Here is a 21,021-nt window from a genome sequence, read left to right as displayed (position 1 = left end):
GTTTACAACCTTCATTATTTCATTTTTAAAGCTCTTTAGAATGTTACTGAAAGTTGCTGTCTAGAGGAGATAGTTTATCCAATCATATAGTGTGAAAGGTCTATAAATAAGCTAAAAGTTGCTTCCTAGAACATAACCATACATATATAACAGTATAATATGTTGTTTTGCAAAATGTTTGTGCATAGTATCATGTTGTGTAGAATAAACGTTGTCTGCAAGTGTGCTAGGAAGGAGCAGACATGTAACTTCACCTCCATATGACGTGTCTGTTTGGTGAACTGTCTGCCCCAGAGCAAAGGATGTTTTAGATGATACATTTTTTTAGCCAAATTTAGTTCTCTCTCTGCTATGCTCCCACTGTGTCAGAGTTTCTCCTTAGGCCCTCTGTCATTTGACCTACTCTTTGCAGTTACTGGTTTTTGGGGCAGTGAAAAATCAGTATTTTTGACTTGTAAAACCGAAAAATTTTTAGCAGAAATCTTGTAAAATGCGTCTTCCTATACATACGTCCTTAAATGTAGGCTTTTCTTTTTCTGTATGTGATTTATTTGTATGTTTTGTTTCGTTTCTCTTTAAATACTGTCCTTTTTTTGTAATTCTAAAATCTGGCTTGGATTTACAAGCATATAATGTCTTTAATATCCTTCAAAGAACTTGAATTGTGTTCTGCGGATTGCTTCTGCAGAAGGACAAAATCACAACATCTCTATTCTTTGAATAGCACCATTATCACTCTGTGTTAATGAAATGATTTCAGTATTACAACAAATGAGTTTTTGAAATCCATTCAGTATTAAAGGGAATTGGATTGTAATTAGAGCATATTTCAAAAAGAATAAAAGGATCCATGATATGCTCTTAGCTCTTAAAGCACCTAATCCTATATTAATTGTGCTCTGGGCACATCTGCCCTTATGTGAAGGGGACTTTAACAGTAAGGATGAAAATATTTCAGTGCTTTTGAGGCCAAACAGCTCCTCCAAAAGGATGTCATTGCAACAGGAGTAATGTTCAAGAGCATGCGGCTGCTCTGCTTCCCTTCTCCATCCCTTGTGTATTGCAGTGTTCTTTGTAGGTTGTCAGGGTCTTTGGCTAATGTTATCTTGTGGAGTGGGATCTGTGTTGAATTTTTTTCCCCTGTTTGGGCAGGGGAAGATCACAGATTTGCACAACACACAGCTGTACTGAAGCAAGACTTGTCCTCCCTGTCTTGTGGTATTTTTGAATATATTGAATATATTGTTAATTACCATCTTTCTTTCTTTGCAGCCTTTTCCAGCACTATTGCTATACTCGAGGTGGCATGCGCCATACTTCCTACACTTGCATCTGTGGCAGGTAAGTTGATGGTTTATACTGAGCTATTGCAATGATTATTGTCTGTTTCCCACTGGGTATTTGTAAAATTGTTCGTTTTTGGCATGTGATGTGTTTGTGAGCGCCAACAGAGTGAGTTTTGAACTGTTTCCTCTGCAGAAGCAAAGGAAAGGTGGCAAGTGTTGTGTCTTAAAGAAATAACTCAGTTACAGATTCTGCTACACTCAAGAGATTCCACGATGAGTGCTGTTGCTGCCAAGATTGCATTTATGCTCACATCTGCACTGCAATTGGCTTTTTTATTAAACAGCATTATGAAGAAGGGCTTTAGAGCTATTCTCTGTTGTTCACAAATACTTTCTTTGAAAAGTATTAGACTTTAGGTATTTCATACTGCTTTCAGACTTCTTTGAGAATGTTAGGATGCACTAAAATTAATTTTCAGGGGTGACTTTTTGAAGTTTTTTATGCTCTCTCTCTTCTTGCTGAACAGCTGGTGTTGTAGCTCTTATATTTGAGAAAATAATATAAAAATCCTCTCTGCAATTGTAGAAATACACACTTTTACTTCAAAGAATTTCAAGAGATAAGTGTAGGGTGTGTGTCAAGGACAGCTATTTACTGTATGCAGAGATTAATCTTATGTAGTCACTGGAATAAATAGAAATATATGACAGATGAGGCATACCTGTTGCTATATATGCTCCATTTGCGGATCTACTACTATGCACAAGCATTTGCCTGAATTCACATAGGTTTATTGTAAAAAATAATTTCTAAGATAACGACTATAATATTATATTGCTTTGGGGGTAATGGGGACAATTAGCATCTCTGCTTCTTTCTGCTGTTTACTCAACTGGTTATTTGTAAATGCAATTTTGCCGATTTATATGCAAAATTGCAGTATGAGCAGTTTTATGGCAAATTATGCATCTAAATTGTTGGAAAAGTTTTCTGTTATAAGTATCATCATATAACTTGAGAATTAACGTGACATTGCAGTGACACTTTGCCTCTGTGGTATTGTTACAGGTGGAGATGGTAAAATCAAGTTGTGTCTGTGTATGGTTTTCCACAGCCATGTGGGTTTCACATTTACTTACAGCAAACCAGAACCTGTGCTGCAGGATCTGATTTGGGTGCAGAAACAGGGGTGGCATTGCTAAACTTATAGAAACCCCTTGTGACCTGGAAATGCTAGGTCCTAACAGTATCCTGATGTGCTGGGATATGGTGGGATGTTGTTATTTAGCTGGGAGATGGTGTTGTATCCTACTCCTACTATTAAAAGTGGAGACAGATTGGATATTTTAAAAATTATGCAATAAAAAGGCCTTTGTCAATAAATTGTTACATTCTGAGTGATGCAGTAGGAGTGAATAAAATTAACCATTTTAAGCTAGGACTTAATGAAATGGAAGTAGATCTATTTGATTAATTCAATTAGCATAATAATGGCAAAAGTAATAAGCGTTTTTAATTACTATGAAAATGTCATTGTAAATACTACACTTAAATACATTTTAGATTAAAAACAGCTTTTGCAATTAGGGTTTTTGAATAGTTATGTATGATTCTATTCATGCTGAGTTCTGTTGTTTTCCCAGCACTTAAAAGTGTGATATTTTGACAGGATCTTTCTTTTTAGTTACAGGCCTGATAATAATTTCACAGAATCACAGAATCACAGAATTTCTAGGTTGGAAGAGACCTCAAGATCATCGAGTCCAACCTCTAACCTAACACTAACAGTCCCCACTAAACCATATCCCTAAGCTCTACATCTAAACGTCTTTTGAAGACTTCCAGGGATGGTGACTCCACCACCTCCCTGGGCAGCCTGTTCCAATGCCTCACAACCCTTTCAGTAAAGAAGCTCTTCCTAACATCTGACCTAAACCTCCCCTGGCGCAACTTTAGCCCATTCCCCCTCGTCCTGTCACCAGGCACGTGGGAGAACAGGCCAACCCCCACCTCTCTACAGCCTCCTTTAAGGTATCTGTAGAGAGCGATAAGGTCGCCCCTGAGCCTCCTCTTCTCCAGGCTGAATAAGCCCAGCTCCTTCAGCCGCTCCTCGTAGGACTTGTTCTCCAGGCCCCTCACCAGCTTCGTCGCCCTTCTTTGGACCCGCTCAAGCACCTCGATGTCCTTCTTGTAGCGAGGGGCCCAAAACTGAACACAGTACTCGAGGTGCGGCCTCACCAGAGCCGAGTACAGGGGGACGATCACCTCCCTAGCCCTGCTGGTCACACTATTTCTGATACAAGCCAGGATGCCATTGGCCTTCTTCGCCACCTGAGCACACTGCTGGCTCATATTCAGCCGACTGTCCACTATCACTCCCAGGTCCTTCTCCGCCTGGCAGCTCTCCAACCACTCATCTCCCAGCCTGTAGCTCATGATTTACTTCCATAGAAGTGAATCATGGTTTTAATTAAAATATGTTTGCTATGCAGGTTTTAAGCAATATGCTCACTAACCCAGAAAACAAGAGTAATCAATACTGTATTTCAGGTAGAAATCACTTGATACGCTGTGAGTGCATGCATTTATTGCTGTCTTGGTCCAGTGTTTGCACTCTTCAGGAGACAGTTACTGAATATTTGGTGTGACAAAGTGTGCTTTATGTATTCACTTCTATATATTCACTCTCCAATCAGTTGAGGATAGTAACACACGTGTTAGTTTTATTACTGGTCATCACTTAGCTGGGCTAGTCCTGTAGTTAGTTAGCAATGCTTTCTAACATTGTCAAGAGTTTGAAGTGCAAACAGATGTTGCATAAGTGCAATTAAATACGAATAGTAGTACCGATAAATGTAATCGGATATATTTAACACTAATTTCCAAATCGTTGACTTCAGAGTAGTGTATAAATGCTAATGAACTTTCCATTGCAGTGCCTTAGTGTACCAAGTAGCCATTTTTAGAGAGGAAAAGAAAGGTTAAGTTACATGCGCAGTGCATCCTGTGACCCTGCAGTGGATGGCACCCACTGGTGACAAGGCACCAGTATCTCTGCAACCACCACAGAGGCTGTGGTCAGCTGCTATCTGGTGTTGCGCCATCTTAGGTGTAGGTTCAGATCTTCTAGCTATATGTCTCTAGGCAGATTACAGCTGTCACCAGGTGATACCAGTGATTACAAATAATGCAGTCCAACAAAACATGTTTCTCTGTCTGAGGATCATCATAAATAAAGCTTTTTGGATAAGGTTAGGGTACTTACTGAATCTGTTTTTCCTTCTTTTTCAATCCAACTTTTAAAAATTTAATCTCTTAGATGAAAAAGTGGAGAGAAGGCTGTTAATGCTTCCTACTAGATTGACTATTATTTAAAGCCTGATGGAAACAGTTTGTTTGTTTAGTTCATGGTCTATTGTTTTTTCTTTAGATCTTAATGTAGAGCTAATAGCTGCACTTTTTCTTACGTTTGGTACTCGTTTTAATGCTGTTCTTAAAATATTGCTGACATTTTTCTTCTTTCTTTCTTCTGCTCCTTCATTTTCAGAGCTTTCTGATTTAAAATGTATTTTGGGGCCTGTTTTTTCCTGAATCTCTTCCTCCTGTTTGCATTCTCAGTGGTGTTAATTTGCAGCTTTTCTGCTGCTTCACGTAATTCTTTCTGCAACAAACATGTCTGGCACCAGTTAGAGGCAAATTATTAAAGGAATAAAAATAGATACGTAGATAACTCTTGTATTTTTCAATTGGGCTGTCTGCAGGCAGGCATTGACATCCCCATGTGTGGTGGTTTTCAGAGGTTTGCTGGCTTCCAGGAAGGCAGTGGAGCTCCCAGTGGTCAGCACCTCCCCACAGCACCTCATTTGAAACCCCAGCTTTGGCACTCTGACGCGAGGCCTTTCAACTGTTACTCCTTGGAAAGAAAAGAAATAGCATTTACAGGAAGGCTTGTTGGTTTTGCCAGTGCCGGGGGAGTTTGTTTTAGTTGTTCTGAAGCCACCTTGAAAGTCAAACTATCATTACAAGCAATTCCTGGTTAGCTGCAACATTTACCTTGTGGGTACACATCACTGCAGTGAAGTTTCTGTGGCCTTGCTCCTAAAGCATCTTCCCTGCCTCCATCCTGAGGTGGAGGTAAAGGTGCTTCCCGTGAGGGAGGTCTGACGTGCACCTCCCGGCAGCAGCAGGCCGGAGGCGTCCACACAGGTGCTGTAACCCAGGCCAACGCTGCCTTTCTGAGGTGAGAGCTCCCCCCTGCCCTCCTGCGGGGCTTCAGTTTGAGCCAGGGACCAGTCCTGGAATGCACGCTGTGGGTTTCTTTTGGGTGACAAACAACTGGGGGAGCTTCTGGGAGCAGCTCTGTTGTGCCTCAGTTGCTAACGGGCATTCAGTCCGTGCGGCCTGCCTAGAGCCAGCCTGAAGTAAACAGATCTCTCACCCCGATTGCCTCAGACAAAAACAGTGAAATGCATATGGTGTGGGTATCTGGTCTTCCACACCAGCTGCTTCTCTCTGTGGTACAATCCCATTTATGCTACAGAGCCAAGATTTGCATGAAAGATAGGGAGTTTCCAATGCCAAGAAAGATTGTGCTGCTTAATGCTTAAGTAACGGCAGAGAAAAACAGATTTTCATGCATTTTCTGTAACAGTTGGTGCCGAACCTTACAGAAATATTTTGTAAACTAAAACCTTTACGTTAAACTGTGCAAAGGAAATCCCTCATCTTTGTATTTGGAATGCCTATTGTTGAAAACATTTGTGCAGTGCTCATATTTGAATATATGACTTGTTTATGCAGCTGGTATGATATATAACACTGAGAGTGCCAGCATATGATGATAAGCAAACAAGTTATCTGCAAATATGTTAGCATGAAGTCATGCCCTTAAGCCTCATGATAATTTTTTTTAAGTTGATCATAGATGCATGCATATGCTATCTGCTTCTATTCCTTTATCCCTTTTTTTAGAAGGAGATAAGGAATAGTATATCTAGCTAAAATCCTGACAAACTGCTGTGGAGCATGTGTGTGAATGCCACTTAGGGGAATGTTTTGTTTTTGTGTTTTTCCTTAAAAACTAAGCATGTGGATTCACAGTGTCACACATAGCACCAAGATCATTCCAGTTGCTTCCAAGTGCTCCCTCCCTGCCTCCCCCCAAATCATAGCTCTCTACCTGGGAAGCAGATCCTCGGGCAGCACATGATGCTGCATCCTCTTGTCAGTGCTGATGGACTAAAGCAGAGGCAGGAGCTGTCTGTGCTGCTGTCAGCTGCCTGTGGAAGCAGAAGGCTAAGGCTGGAAACCCAGTTCTTGCCATACATGTAGCCTGATGCAGAAGGCCTTTCTGTGGATTTCACTCTATTGTCCAGTTAAAATTCTTTTATATACAGAGCAAACTAAGTTTGAAAGTGTCCTGGCATGGAAAGCTGCAATTGTGGCCAAAAGGAACTATTCCACAAATGCCCAGGAGACAGGAAATCTCAGAAGGAGGCTCACTTGTGTCTTTATCTTGTATGCAGGTTTTATGGGGCTGTTTTTAGTTATCTGCATGACAGAGTAGATTCTCAGCTCAGGCAGCCAGGAAGCAAAAAGCAGCCAGCTACTAGCCAGTTGTAAAAATGTGCTTACGCCATTGGACTAGCATTACAAAGCAAATCTGTTACAGCCTTAATTCTGTGTGTTTTTTTAAACTCTTGATTTAGCAACTTTAATTTTTCCCTTTGATGTTGTATAAGAAATACACTTCCTGTCAGAAAATCATTCCTACGATTCTGAAATGTTGTCCCTCACTGCCTGAGTATGTACTGATTTCCTACTTGCTAAAAAATAGAGATAAAATGTTACTACTTTTGAAATTATTGACATGATCCAGCCCTTTGGATTGAGAGCCTTTGGAAATTTAAGAAGACATCTGCTTTCTCCTTCATAATCCTTGCTTATTGAATTGTTATATTTGAATGAATTAATGGTCAGTTATATATCTAAATGATCACAAGTACTGTGAATGTATCTTGAAGTGCATATTTACTGTTTTTGTAATTGCATGTATCAGAAGTCTAAAATGAGATGTATGTCAGATGGCACATTGATGTCAGGTACAACAAAAGATTCACTGAAATTGAGCCTCTGATTCCTTCCACCTAAGATAGGAGGCTATTCTACCATCATAACTGAAAGAATTAAATTTGAGCAGGATGACCAATACGGCTTTGACAGAGTGAGATAGACTGGCAAGTCATCTTGAGGGGTCAGAGTGATGCCACACCAATCCTGTTCCAGCACATGTATTTTTGGATATGATATAATTTTTCTAGCTTTTTGAAGAGAGAGAACATCTGTCTGAGGAGAATCGTAAAAGGAAAATAGGTAGAGCTTGAGATCTTTAACGGTCTTTTAACTGACATTTGCTAGACTTGGAGGAATAACAGTAGACAAGAGAGCGATGCCAAGACCAAATACAGGTCACTGAATGGATCACGGAGACTTAGAAGTGCAGAACAAAGGTCCATCCTTCTCTGGAGATGTTTTATTCCTGTGAATCAGCAGTTTAGTCTAAAGGGTTTTCAGGAATAAAAATCTTTTCTTTATAAGGTGATTTTAATAAGATGAAAATAGATTGATGGGTTTTGTGCCAGATATTACTGCTGACATTACATATCACAAATGTTCCCCTAGCAGTGTGCAGTGAATTCATTCCAGCAGAGATCACGCATAGCCATGCCAGAGGTGAACTGGAACTCTTTACTTGGACAGCTGATTTTTTCCAGCCCCAATAACTTGTAAAGCATTTCAAACACTTAAGATTTTTCTCCAGAGGAAACTTGTCTTTTATGCCTCAGAATATTTAACCTTAAATAGGGAAATGTATCAATAATTTAAAAAAATCCAGAATGAAATAAATGGGTACAGGTTGAAAAATTACACTTACATAATTGCTTCCTTGACACTTTCATGGATGTGGGAAGTATTTATATGAACTGTGCCGAGTTCCTTCTGTGGAAAGGTCACATCTTGCAGCCAGAATAGCAAACTGCCTATTCTGTACCTATTTCAGCTGAGTGAGATGCAGAATATGTTATCTCAGCCCATGACTTGGCAGATTCTATGGCAGTATTCACAGACTGCAAAATTTCATTCTTAATATACAAAGGCACTGATGTTTACGTGTTTACAATGTCACATTTACAATCTTCCTTCTCACGTTGTGTGTTCTAATGTTTCTTCTTGCATTAATTATGCTGAATTCTGTTTTTACCTATCAGTGGGGAGAACTCATCCGTTCTACACTATGGGCATGCTGGAGCCCCAAATGATAAGACTATTGAAGATGGAGACTTGTGGTAAGTAAAGGATTAGAGCTTGTCTGATGTTTTTGTTACACTGCTGAGTTTGTTTCAATATATGTACTCATGGAATTAGTAAAATGATGACTAAAAATGATGCATAAGGAGAAAAGGTCTAATCTTTAAAACAGCATGTAATTTTGCATGCTAGGCTATTCTGGTTTCTTCCAAAGGTCCTGTATACCTTTATCTTCAGTTGAAGGGGAATGGGTTATTGTTTTCAAACTGTTCTGTTCCAAAGGCACCTTAGAATATAGTTTAAGAAGTGGCTGTATTTTAAATAAGGCCAGTTGCAGAAGTTGGAATCTAATTTTGCTTTTGAAATTCAGATCCAAACCTCAGCTCTGATGGTTGGGGGTTGAGAGGGTGTTCACTGCTTTTAAGAAAAATGGCACAAAATTGTAATACAGATGATAGATTCTAAGCACCTTCATGCACCCAGACACCCTAGCCTGAAAGTGGACTTTCTGAACATGAGAGGTGATCAAACTCAGCTCAGTTCAGGTTAGGTCCTGTGTTGTGCCAAAAAAAAACACATATATTTTTTAAAATCCTTAGAATTTAGCATTGCAAGAATATAACTGCAAATGCCACACATCTCTCTCCACTTGTGTTACATTCCACATGCTTTGTAGTATCGCTGCAGATAAAAGCAGTGTGAATAAAATCACCAAAGACGTTACTATAAATTTCAAGACAGACCTAATTGTGTGGTGTGTAGCATAGCAGAATATAGCTTTTGTACTTCACCTCCGTGGACTTTGATCAAAAAGTCTGCATTTGTAAAAGGACAAAACTAGTTCTGGAGGAGTTAATCACAGATATTTAGTGGAGGATATGTATTAGATTACTTTTGTAGCATGTGCAAAGAGACTGCAGGTATGTATTTTCACAGTTGGATATAAAGATGTGGAGGAAAGCAAATGAGTATTATCATAGGCTCAGAAGCTGTTGCAGGAAACAAATTGGTTCTCAAGGTTCTCAGAAAGTTTTTTTAAAAAGCTCGTACATCTACAGAGACTGCAGAGTGCATTTAATTACAGATATGTAAATTCTTCTTAATACTGTAAAAAAAATCTTTAAAAGCTTCTTGTAAAATAGTTTATGTATTACATTCATCTGTGGTGAATAGTTTACTAAACAAATCAAATACTAATGTTAATTTATTGCAGTATAATAGCTTTGACTTATCAATCACATTGTGTTTGGATAGGTAATATCCTATGAGGTTTCTTTTGAACAGGTAGGGCACACCAACATGGTTCTGTATTGATTGGCATTTGATTACATTTGCAAAAAAAGACAGCGTGTAGCCTACAGGAAATCACAGCTGATGTTACTGAGAGAAGATACAGCACAGTGTATTAAGATGTCCTGTACTTAAAACTAAGGCATTTAAACAGTGAGGGCGGATAATATTGCTGGGAGAACTCAAGGCTGAAGTATTTAAATAGAAGCGCTTGCAGGCAGCAACTCCACATCATAGCCATCTCAACAAAGAAAGCAAGGATTAACCCAGTTTGAAATACCCTCTTCCTGAAATGGTCCAGTTTCATGTCTTGATTAGATCAAGTTTGTCAGGTGTAGATTGGCTCTTAGCAAATAGGTGCTCAGATCAGCTTGATCAAACCCTCTCTTTTCTAGTGGAAGAACAGGATGACAAGGTTAGCCTGGTTGTGCTCACTGGGGTGCAAGATAAGCCTCCTGCTCACTGGCCGGTCTCCAGCACTGTGCTGTGTTAACCATGCCTTGGTCTAGCTCTGTCTGAACAGCTGCTGATTTCCCAAGCAGTTTGGGATCCAGCTCTTAGGAAGCATCTTGAGTAAGTTTTTGTTCCCTTCCCACCAGCCCCTTGCAGGAGCCCTTTCTCTGAGTCCACAAGCGCCTGCCCAGGCTGCAGTCTCTGCCCCTGCCTCTTGCCCTGTCTGATAGGCAGGTGGCAGCCAAACTGTGCTCCACGCACAATTTTATTTGCATTTTTCTCAAGTGCATGTAAAGAATTTGTAAAAAAAAAAAATAAATGAATAATAATAATAATAATTGCATTTGTAAGAAGACTATTTAATAATATACTCATTTTCTGCAGTTTAAAGAAGCTGTGCTAACTTAACTTCAGTAGAATATAAATTATCACAAGGAAATTCCTGGGTGATTTTACTGTGTGCTTTTACAAATTTATAATTTCAGTGTAGGTGTGCCTATAGTGCATACAGAATAGGTTGTTAAAATGACAGCATGCTGATTTGCATGTATATGTTAAGAGTTCATGTGTTTTACTCTCAATTAAGCTTTTGAACAGCTACTGGGAGCCCTCTGTTGGATAGTTTTAGTCTCTTCCCTGAAAATAAGGAAAAGCAACTTCACTTTTTGTGAAAAAGAAGTGTTTAAAGGGTTATTTCTGCTTCTGCCAGTAATTTGGGTATAAATCTAATGTAACAACTCCATAGAATAATGGAATAATAGAATCAGAAGATTGGGTACTCGATGTGATTTTTATTAAATTATTCAGTAGAATTTCAAATCTTTTTCTTGAAATGATTTAGTTGATATGAAAAACATTTAAGAGTTTTGCAGAAATGAGCAGCTTGGGTTTCTTATGTGCTACATAGCTGTCAGTAAATACATCAAAAAGCACCTGTGTATTAGAAAAAAATAAATTTTTAAGACTAATGTTTTGCTTCTTTCAAACACTCGACTGCATGCTTTGTTGGCTCTTTGAAGAATATTAGTTACAAGGATTTGCTGATATCAACAAGAGATCATAGGTAAATACTTAGGGGTAAATAGGTAAATACTTGGGGTATTGCAATTTTTAAAAAAATATTTTTAGACTGTTACTCAGGCCTCTCATTTAAAAAATGTCACATCTAGAACACTGATTTTATGACTTTCATTTTTGATAATTAATCTACATGAAATGGGTTTATTGTCTCTGTAAGAAACTGGTATAGAAGTAAATCACCAATATTGCATAATAATCCACATTTTTATAGGACCGGCTTCTGTGCTAGAAGACCTCAGTACAAGACAGGGACTGTAAAGAGAATTTCTAGCACTTCTTTTTAATATGGACTGTCTTCCTAAGCAGGGCTGTCATTTTCAGTCTATTAAATATTAAAAATGAATAACTAATAGCTAACACGAAGAATTACAATTGACATAGAAATCAGTATTTTGAGGTTTCAATATTCAATAGACATGTGCAAAGCACTGAGCTAATACTAAATGTAAATATTGCAATTATGGCAAGTCAGTGTTTTACATAAATAATTCATGTCATATATCATCTATGTAGTGGACTTGTAAATGAGCATGGTCAACATGATCTAAAACAAACACTTTTCCTAAGCAAGCATCTATTATCCTCATGGTCAGAGAGGTCATGCAGATAAATTGCTAGGCTGAGCACCTTTGTGAATCACAGTGCTGTGCACTCTGCCTGTTCACTTGGTATTACATTTAAATAAACTCTGCTGCTCTCAAAAGGTTAAAAATCACTATTACAGGTGTCTGCAGTGCTGTCGTATGGCCAGGCTAAGATACAAATACTGATTGTCTTCTGTCATCTTAAACCTGTGACAGCTGGGATAGAAACCAAGCCCAAGACTGAGGTTTACTACATTATCTCAAGGTGTTGCATTATTCATTGCGTGCTAAGACACCTGCTGTTTCTGTGGTGAGGCTGTGGCTATGTTTTGTAATTTGGAAAGTGGAGCCATAAGCAGTTCTAGCTTACAATCTCCTGACCTGTTCACGAGAAGCCTCCATCAGGGTCAGAGTCGGGAAGTAACCACAAGCCATTTTCCAGTGATTTTTGGAGCCCCACTGCCCCTACCAACCCAGTTTGGATAACAAAAGGTCTTTTAAAGTTTAGCAGGAAGATTTGACTCTCAGCCATGCACAAATCCTGCGCAAATAAGCACCTAGGGTCCTGTCTGTCAAGCAGTGTCCCTGGTATTACTCCTGCTTACTGGGCCCGTTTCTCCCAAGCTCTCCTTTTGCAGCTATTCTGTGTTTGTTCAGACTAGGGGAAGAGATTGGTTCAGTGGTTGGAGAGCCATCACGGGATACGGAAGTCTCTGGTCTCAGCTCTCCTCAGATTGATCTCAGAGATCAGCTGGAAGTTAGGACTTGACCCTGGGAAGTATCTTTCATGAAAAATTCAGTTGAAGCCACAGAGTGTCTGTGAAAAGCTTCGGTCTCAAGAAATCAGCATCTTCTAAAAATCTGCTTCCTTAAAGAAGAAGGAAACAAAGCCCATTGGGTCCTTCCTGCTGCCCTACCAGTGCTGCCGTGTGGAGCCACACCATAGCTTTGGGGAAAGGAGAAAACCGGCCATCAGTACAGGTGGGGTGCAGCCTGGGAAGTGTGGGGCCAGACAAACATCTGTCCTCACCTTTGTGGTTCGGTGCTTTGTTGTAGGAACCCTCAGAGGTGCCAAACAAATGTGTACATTATGTTTTGATTTTGAGAAGGCATTCAGGAAAATTACAGTTGATTTTATTCTCTTTGCTGCCTCGTGGTTTGTGCCACCTGCCTTTGTTGATTCCTGGCATTGCCATGGTGCTGAAGGCACGTCAGGAGTTGATTGTTTTATTGCGATTGATCAGCAGGGCTCCTGCAACGTTTGACAAATACAAAATGCTTCTACAATCTTAAAATAAAGATTGATCCTTCATGATGAAGCTCTCGCTTAAATAACAGAAATGTGAGAAAATAAGCCTGACCCCAGATGTCACTGAAATTGATACAGCTATTACCTGAGATGGTTTTCTGCACGTGTCCTGAGTTGCAGGTCTTTGTCTTCTGACAAATTTGTCTCAGGAAAAATTCAACATTTATGAAACCAACTTTCATTGGCAAGTTTACTGACCTTTTAGCACTTGATGACATTTTTTGTTGGTTAGTTGATCCATTCTTTGCAAAATGCTGAATATAATTGTATATTCTGAAGCACTTGGCATGTGTAACACTTTGAGATAACCCTCCCAAGTCAGGATATTAAGGAAGTTCTCCCTGCTGCCTGGCACAGTCGTGTCCATGCGGGCCCCGAGCTGTGTCAGCTCCATGCACCCTGTGGATGGGTGCCATGGCTGTGGGTCCCCAGCGGGCCTCGGGCCCAGCTGCAGCAACAGGGCTTGCCCAGGGGGTACTGGAGTCCTCCCTGCAGGGAGTCCTGGTGTTTAATGTATTAAGAGGGCTTGGGTGAAATCATATATAATGGGAGGGCAGCATCTACTGCCCATGAAGTACAGCAGACCTGAGAAACAGATACCATTAACCTTGTATTCACCGTGGGCCTATTTGTTTATAAACTAAAACTAACTTGAAAAGTTACAGCAGAAGCAGGTTGGATCATCAGATGATGTTTTTCAATTTATTTGACTGTTTTTTTTCAACACTCTCAGATTTAAGCTCTATGATTGTAATGAAAGCATTGGAAAGAATAAGGTGTCTTTGGTGGAGCAGGATGTTTCCTGGTACAAAGGTTCGTGGCTATTTTGGTGACCCACCAGTGATGTCAGGAAAACAAGTTTTACTTGCAAATAGTTCTATTGCATTTGGGCACCAGAATTTAAGCACTAGAAAAGTTTTATTAGTGCCACAAATCCTGTTTTACATTCTGTTACAGAAGTGCAATCGTAGCCTAATGCATCTATGTGAAACGTTTCAAACGTGTCTTGGCTGTATTGACAGGTATTGTTACTTGCTTAGTCAAATAGTGGAGTTGGGCACAGGGAAGGCAGTCTAGCATTGCAAAAAGATTTTATTGGAATAATTTAACTCTGAGGAATACTTCCTTCTTTCCATAGTATTCTAATGCCAGTTTAATAATGCTTGGGATAATACTGACACCAGGGGGCACTAAAATAAATGCTCTCTGGAAGGAATTAAGTATTGACCCATGGTTTGGTGCTGGCAATTTTTGATATTGAATACTTACCAGAGCAAAGGCTCGGCACCATCCAGGAGCATTGCGTTTGCGTGGTAATGTGCATTCCACTTACGTTGCACTGAATTTGAGTTTACTTCCTTCTATTTGATGCTTCTATGTGCCTTTTTATAAATATCTTAATATTATAATTTCTGGTGCTCTCAGAAGATCCTGTTTTAACTTCTAGTGCTCCTCCTCTTGTCATTTCAGAAGCTTTTTTAATCATAGGGAGCTTTGCTTGACTGCGTATATATAAAAGTAAAGACAGATTTTTCTGGGTGAAACAGGGAAGATACTAAGTTTTCAGGGGTGTTTATCATTTAATTACTCTAAAGATACGAAGGAGCATTTTTAGATATTCTGGAGTTGTCGATGACTCTGAGGTGTACAAAGAACATGGCAAAAGAAAGTTGCTTGTTACAAGAGCTGGTCAAATACAGTTGTCCATGTTTATTCATAAAGGTAAGGTCTTCTATTTACTAAAATATGTTACTTTTTCTAATTTTACCTCTTTTTGATCTGAAAGCATAGTATAGAGGTTTCTAGAATCAAAAGAGTTGACGTTTTCTATATAAGCTGTGTGCAACTACTCAATTAAAAGACAGGTTAGCTTAAAAAAAAAAAAAAAGAAAAAATGTATACTGTACACAGAGAAGTTTGTTGTGACTCTTTTCCAAGTGGAATTTACACTGTTTTACAAAGTTATATGGTATTAATGCCAGCCTATAAACCAAACTGCATTTGTCCAGGTGGGGGCAATGTTGCATTAAAAAGCAGGAACTGACCAATCTTTTTGCATCAGATAACAGAAGTCCTCCCTTTTCCACCCCCCAAGTCCTTCATTGTCTGCTATTAAAACAATTTATCCTACGGAACAAAATACTGTATTTATTACTTCTTGAAAGCACTGCTTTTAAGATCCCAGGATATTAATGTGTCAGATGTAAATGCTCATCTATTTTATGTGGGTGAGGCTAGTATTTTCATTTGCCCTTGTACATTTTTTATGCATTTTGAAGTTTGGTACTATAATAATATGCAAAAATTATGGTTAGCTTTAACCTTTCAGTCTGCAGTTTTGAAACAACTTGTTCTTAGTTATGGTTTTGTTTCTAATAATAATACAAAGTACATTGCTACTACTTACTGGCTGATTGCAAAATCAACTGGCTATCCATTTCTGAAATAATTCCTTTGGCTTGATTCCTCCGGTTTGAATAGCATTTACTATTTTCATCAAGTGTAGGTATTTTTCTTCCTGTTGTGCCTATAGACTATATTAATTTTATGCTAATCTACAAAAATTGATTTGATTAAATATAGAAAAGTATAGTGGCTAGAATTGGCAATGGTATTCCTCTAATTGATTGTGTGGTCTGGATAATTCAGGGCTATGAGGTTGCCTGCTGTTAGAGATGTATAAGCCTTTTAGCCAAAGCAGAGATCACTAAGTAATAACATGTTTGCTATAACAAATTTTAGCTTTCCTTCAAATATGTGTTATGGCCTGCTTCTTAATTTGATGGTCTTCATACGTTGTAGTGCATATGATATATTTTTAATTATCACCTGCAAATGAGATTCATCTTTCATATTTTTAGATTAACTTTCTCAGCAGAGTCTCAAGAAACCTGAGGGCATGAAGTTGCTTTGGCTGCTGCTGGACTGATTTGGCTAGGGTTGCTTAAATAAAACAAGTGGGGTACAGTTTAGTATTTTTTTAATAGCTGTTGATTTAATATTAATCATTCACAAATGCCGTTTAGTTTAATCCATCTTTGGTGGTGGTCTTTGTTAACACAGTTATACATAAAGTATTTAAAAAATACTCCTGTAGATGTTGCTTATTTTGGATAGATTTCAGTAGCAAAGTCTTTCATATTGTTCTTGGTGTGGGGAACTCAATCCTATAGGTCACAGTACAATTGTAGAGGGAATCTTAAACTACTATATGGCTCCAAGTGAAGGTGCCGTTAATCTCCAGCACAGCCTTGGGGTATCCCCCACGAACCAGGTGTAATTCCCAGGCCCTGCATTCCAGGCAGCGGTGGGTCTCTTCCCTTGTGTCTGGTCAGGGAGCCCCTTGGCATGACTCTGAGCCAGGGCCTTACAAGGAATCTTTCTGGTATAATACTGCTCCACTTCTAGGCTGAGCCAATTTAGGTCTTCAAAGCGAGAATATTTCTAATTTCAATTGTATTACCATACTGTGCTTTCAGCTTGAGGTGCTGCTAGGAAGAGTAGTGTTTTTGTTTTGTTGTTGTTTTTCTGAATAGAACAAAAATGTTCTTACTGACAGTACAGCAGACTCACCTAGGGATGGGCGGCATCAGCTTCCTTTTCTGAAGAACTAGTTGCTGCCTTCATTACTGCACGCTTAGCTTGAACATTTGGACCTTCTCTCCATGAAAGGGCTAGGAACTCTTCTTTTGCCTTTGGTTGGCACCTTCTGTACAGTATTCTGAACCCCCTGTCTGATGGATTCCTTTTGAAAACTGGTAATTTAGAGGTTGCTTGAAAATCCCAAGAACAACTATGGAAGTCAAAACAAAAACAAACAAACAAAAAGCCTCACAAAAATTAAAATCCTACATGAACCGGTACCATTGGCCACTGTCTCGGTTTTCATTGTGGAAAAAATTGGAAGCTTTAACCTTTTGCTTGCAGGACCGTGTGTGTGTAAGCATGCACACATAAGAGAACTTGGTAGTATTTACAGTGAAAATCAATGGGTAGAGGTCTGACACTTCACCTACTCTTGTAATCTCCAGTGGTTGTTTGCCCAGGTCAGAGTGTCCAAAAATGGCTGCTGAAAGCTAAAGCTCCTAAGTCCAAATGTTAGCACCTAAGAATGGTGGCCTGAATCAGAAACATCGAGCTTCTGCCGTTCAGCTTTACTAGGTACCTTCCACTTCTAGACATCTAGAGATTGACTGCATGAGTTAATTGCAGAATTTTGGTAGCTTGAAAAAGCAGCTGCCTTGTTTTTATCCTATGCTGGTATCTCATACGCTGGTGAGGAGCTGATGAGGTTTGTTCTCAGTGTGACTGGGAAGAGTGCAGCTACCAGTACAGGTTTCTCCTTGCACGTTTCCTTCTCTTCCCTGCAGCTCTGACATCCTTGCTCCTTGTTTGAGCAAGTCAGCCAGATACTGTGATCCCAGTATGGAGCTCGTGGCAGCTGGCCAAAGTGTCACATTTGCAGCCATCTCTGTTTTAGGTTGACTTTTCAGCAAAGAATTCTCTGCTAAGGAGAGTACTGTCACTTACTAAATGTGCCAATTAAAAATGGATAATAGTTACGATAATGAAACCAGGAAAAATCATCCATTCAGCAAAAAGGCGATCCAGTTGTCAGAACTTTACCTGACAGTTTGCCGGATCTTTGGCATATTGCCGGCATGGGTCTAGCAGAGGTGTGAAGCAGACAGTACCGACACTGTGCCTTCTGCATCTTAAAAAGCCTCAAGTGCTGCCTCATCCTTCTCCTAACCTGGCAATACTAGCATTGGGTTCTTGATCCCTTTTTTGTATCTAATGTTTCTTTCCATACTGGGGACATCCCTCTGCTTACCAGAAACACTGGCAGATGGCTCTCAGAGGTGAATTTAGCCATGAACAAGGTAATCAGAAGGTTTTTTTGGCTCTTTGCTCTGGCAAACATTTTTAAAGCAATATTGATGCAAACTCAGTGGGGGTGAAAGAGGGCTGATCCTTGATCATGGAAATTGATTTATTTAGTGCAGAAGCGTAAGAGTTGTCTTCAGTTTCTTCCAGAGACAAATAACGCAAGCAAGGAATTCCTTCTCAACCTGTTTGTGAAAAGAATCATAAGTAGTACAGAAAATCTTAAAATGTGGGTGATTACTGAGCCAACTCCTACATCCAGCTCGTTCAGTGAATTCAGTGACATTTAGACTTCATATCCTCTGAGATAAATGGATCTGAAATTCTTCTGCTTGGCTCAAATTACTGAGAGAGATGACGCTCCCACGTGATGATGTTGTTGGTTTAGGAAACCATTTTTTCTCTGCAATACAGATGGAGCAGCAGAGCAGAAGGGCACACCTTCCCCAGCAACCTCAGGGCATAAGCATGGCACACCCACATGCAGCTGCACATCTCTGCATCAAGCTGCTGCACCGCTTCTGTGAGCTGCCGTTTCTGTCTGTTGTAGTGAGAGGAAGCCCTAGTCAGGGCATGAACACCCATAGAAGGTTTTTTGTTTGATTGCTCTTTTTCTTGTTCTTTTTGATAACCCAAACTTGTGTATGTTCTTGCCACAGCCACTGAGGATCATGAAGTTGGCATCATGGACAAGCAGTCTCCTCTCCTTCAAAATTCAGTGAAGACAGATCTTTTTTGTTCTAGCCTCTCCTTTTTGGAGCAAAGCTTAATGACATACCTTGTCATCTCTGTGAGAGAAGGCTGAGACAAGCCTCCCATTAGCTGTAATAGTCTGGGAAAGCCTTTAGTGAGACAGTGCTACAAAAGGAACAAACATGGGAAACCCATGGAGAAGGTGGACATGAACAGACAGACAGTTGAGGACAAGTGAAGATATGAGCCATACATAAAACACAGCAAAATGTGCGTAACAAAGAATAGTTGCACTGGCATTTTGTGTCTCTAATTGCATTACCTGTGTGGGCTCCAGGATCTTCTCTTCAACATGAGACTTGCACAAAAAGGCTGATGTTTTCTTGTGACTATCCAGAACCCAATTTCCTACACACAAAATATTCTCTAACATTTTTCCAAGGTTGCTCTAAGCTGCAGGGGTGCTGCCAACAAAATGCTGGCCTTACTATCAGCAAGCCAAGCCTGGCTTTGGGACAGAGCCAGTACAGGCTCTCTCTGTACCATGTCAGATGGAATCTGGACAGAGCAGAGCACCTCTTCCAAAAAAGCTTCCCAAGCATGGTAGGACTTTACTCTCTTCTGTTCCAGCTCTGTACTGAGTTTTGTGATGTTATCTTACTCAGAGTTGTTTTTTTAAATTGGTAATACTTGGCTAGTCATGATACAAGTGGATGAAAAAGTGTGTGTCACTTAAACTCTCTATTTTCTTACTTCTGCTATCATTTACTATAATTTATTCTTGTGGTTGGCTATTAAGCCACCCTATTTCCAAATCACCTGGCACATTTCCAAAGATGTATCTCATAGAAATACTGATACCTATTTCTCTCAAGCTTGAAATTGCCTTGAAGTGTTTAACCAAACAGTCAGATTTTGTTAGTGTGTGACTACTTCAAGATTTAATTGCTGTATGAAGTATAAAGCACAAAGCGTGCTCTCTGCGAACTCGGAGCAGAGTGTGATGAGTTCATACAGAATAAAATCTCCAGCTGGGGATAACTTGCTCTTATTGCAGTAAGAGGAGGAAAAGGTTGTGCGTACGTTTGTTCCTGTTGTCCTGGAACAGGGCTGGCACCAGTTCATCTGCGTGGCTGCTCATCAGTGTCTTGGTTGATAATAGCTCAGAACCCTAAAACCACAGTAAACGTAGCTGAGTAAAGTACATCAGTAGTCATAGCCATGCACCTTTAACCCGAGGGATGAGGAGGGCATAGTACGACACGGTCGGATCAGCTATCTAATCACTGGTCCAGGAGCCCGCCTGGGGGAAGGGGAGGTTTTATCTGGGAGCAGGCAGCGGGGGCTCCATGCACACTGCTGCACTGGGGGAGTCCCTGGAGGTCTCACGGCAGTGGTGGCTCTGTGGCATTAACCAAGGGAGATTATTTTTATAACTCCCTGAGGAGATCCACTTCTGACTGTGCACGCAGAGCATCTCTCTAGAGCAACAAGGTGACAGCTTCACAGGTTAGGTCAAAGTAGCCGTAGGCTTCCCAAGAAATGCCTGCGAGAGCTTGTCATTGGGTTGGATTGGTGGTTGGATCACTAGCGATTCGTGCACATGGCTCAGATACCCCAAATAAAGTATTCCTTCCCATTGTGATATTGGCCATAATTTGCTTCATTGCCTGGCAGTTTCAAATTATTTGACAATAAAAATGTCAGCAAGCCTATAAAAGTTAAAAACATACTTAGAAGATGATGCTTTACTTTGAAAAAAAATGTATACAGTGACTTTATAAAGAAAAGAACCACGGTTTTCCAGTCTAAAGTGTTACACAGAGTGTTTTGTGATGCTTCACAATCAGAGGTTTGGAAAGCTGAAAGCAGTATCAAAACACCTATTATTTTTCTGGGCTTTAAAGCCAAAAACATAACTATAAATTTGCATTTTGTGGTGCCAATGTTCTGTGAAGCTCATCTGTGTTGTTTCAGAGTGACTTCAAGGGGAACGTGCGGAGAGCTGTTGTGCATAGTGTCATGTAGCATTTACAGTACGGCAGTGACTTACAAGCCTGCATTCTCCTTAAAAATCAACAGGACTTAAGCAGCCTTGAAATATTTTCTCCACTCTGGCAGCCTGGGTAG

At 39.9% G+C, this 21,021-nt stretch overlaps 1 protein-coding gene across 2 annotated transcripts in view; it reads left to right on the top strand.

Annotated features, from left to right (window-relative positions):
* Nucleotides 1-21,021, top strand: part of PEPD (peptidase D) — a 135,158-nt gene that overhangs the window by 74,270 nt on the left and 39,867 nt on the right. For both annotated transcript variants that reach the window (XM_035337177.1, XM_035337176.1), the window contains 2 exons: nucleotides 1,273-1,341; nucleotides 8,556-8,633. In XM_035337177.1, coding sequence (XP_035193068.1) covers nucleotides 1,273-1,341; nucleotides 8,556-8,633 — 147 coding nt within the window. The remainder of the gene's footprint in view (nucleotides 1-1,272; nucleotides 1,342-8,555; nucleotides 8,634-21,021) is intronic.

The sequence above is a fragment of the Oxyura jamaicensis genome, chromosome 11, assembly GCF_011077185.1.
Source record: "Oxyura jamaicensis isolate SHBP4307 breed ruddy duck chromosome 11, BPBGC_Ojam_1.0, whole genome shotgun sequence".
Lineage (NCBI taxonomy): Eukaryota > Metazoa > Chordata > Aves > Anseriformes > Anatidae > Oxyura > Oxyura jamaicensis.
Note: the sequence above shows the minus strand (reverse complement) of the source record. Positions and strands in the feature narration are given on the sequence as shown.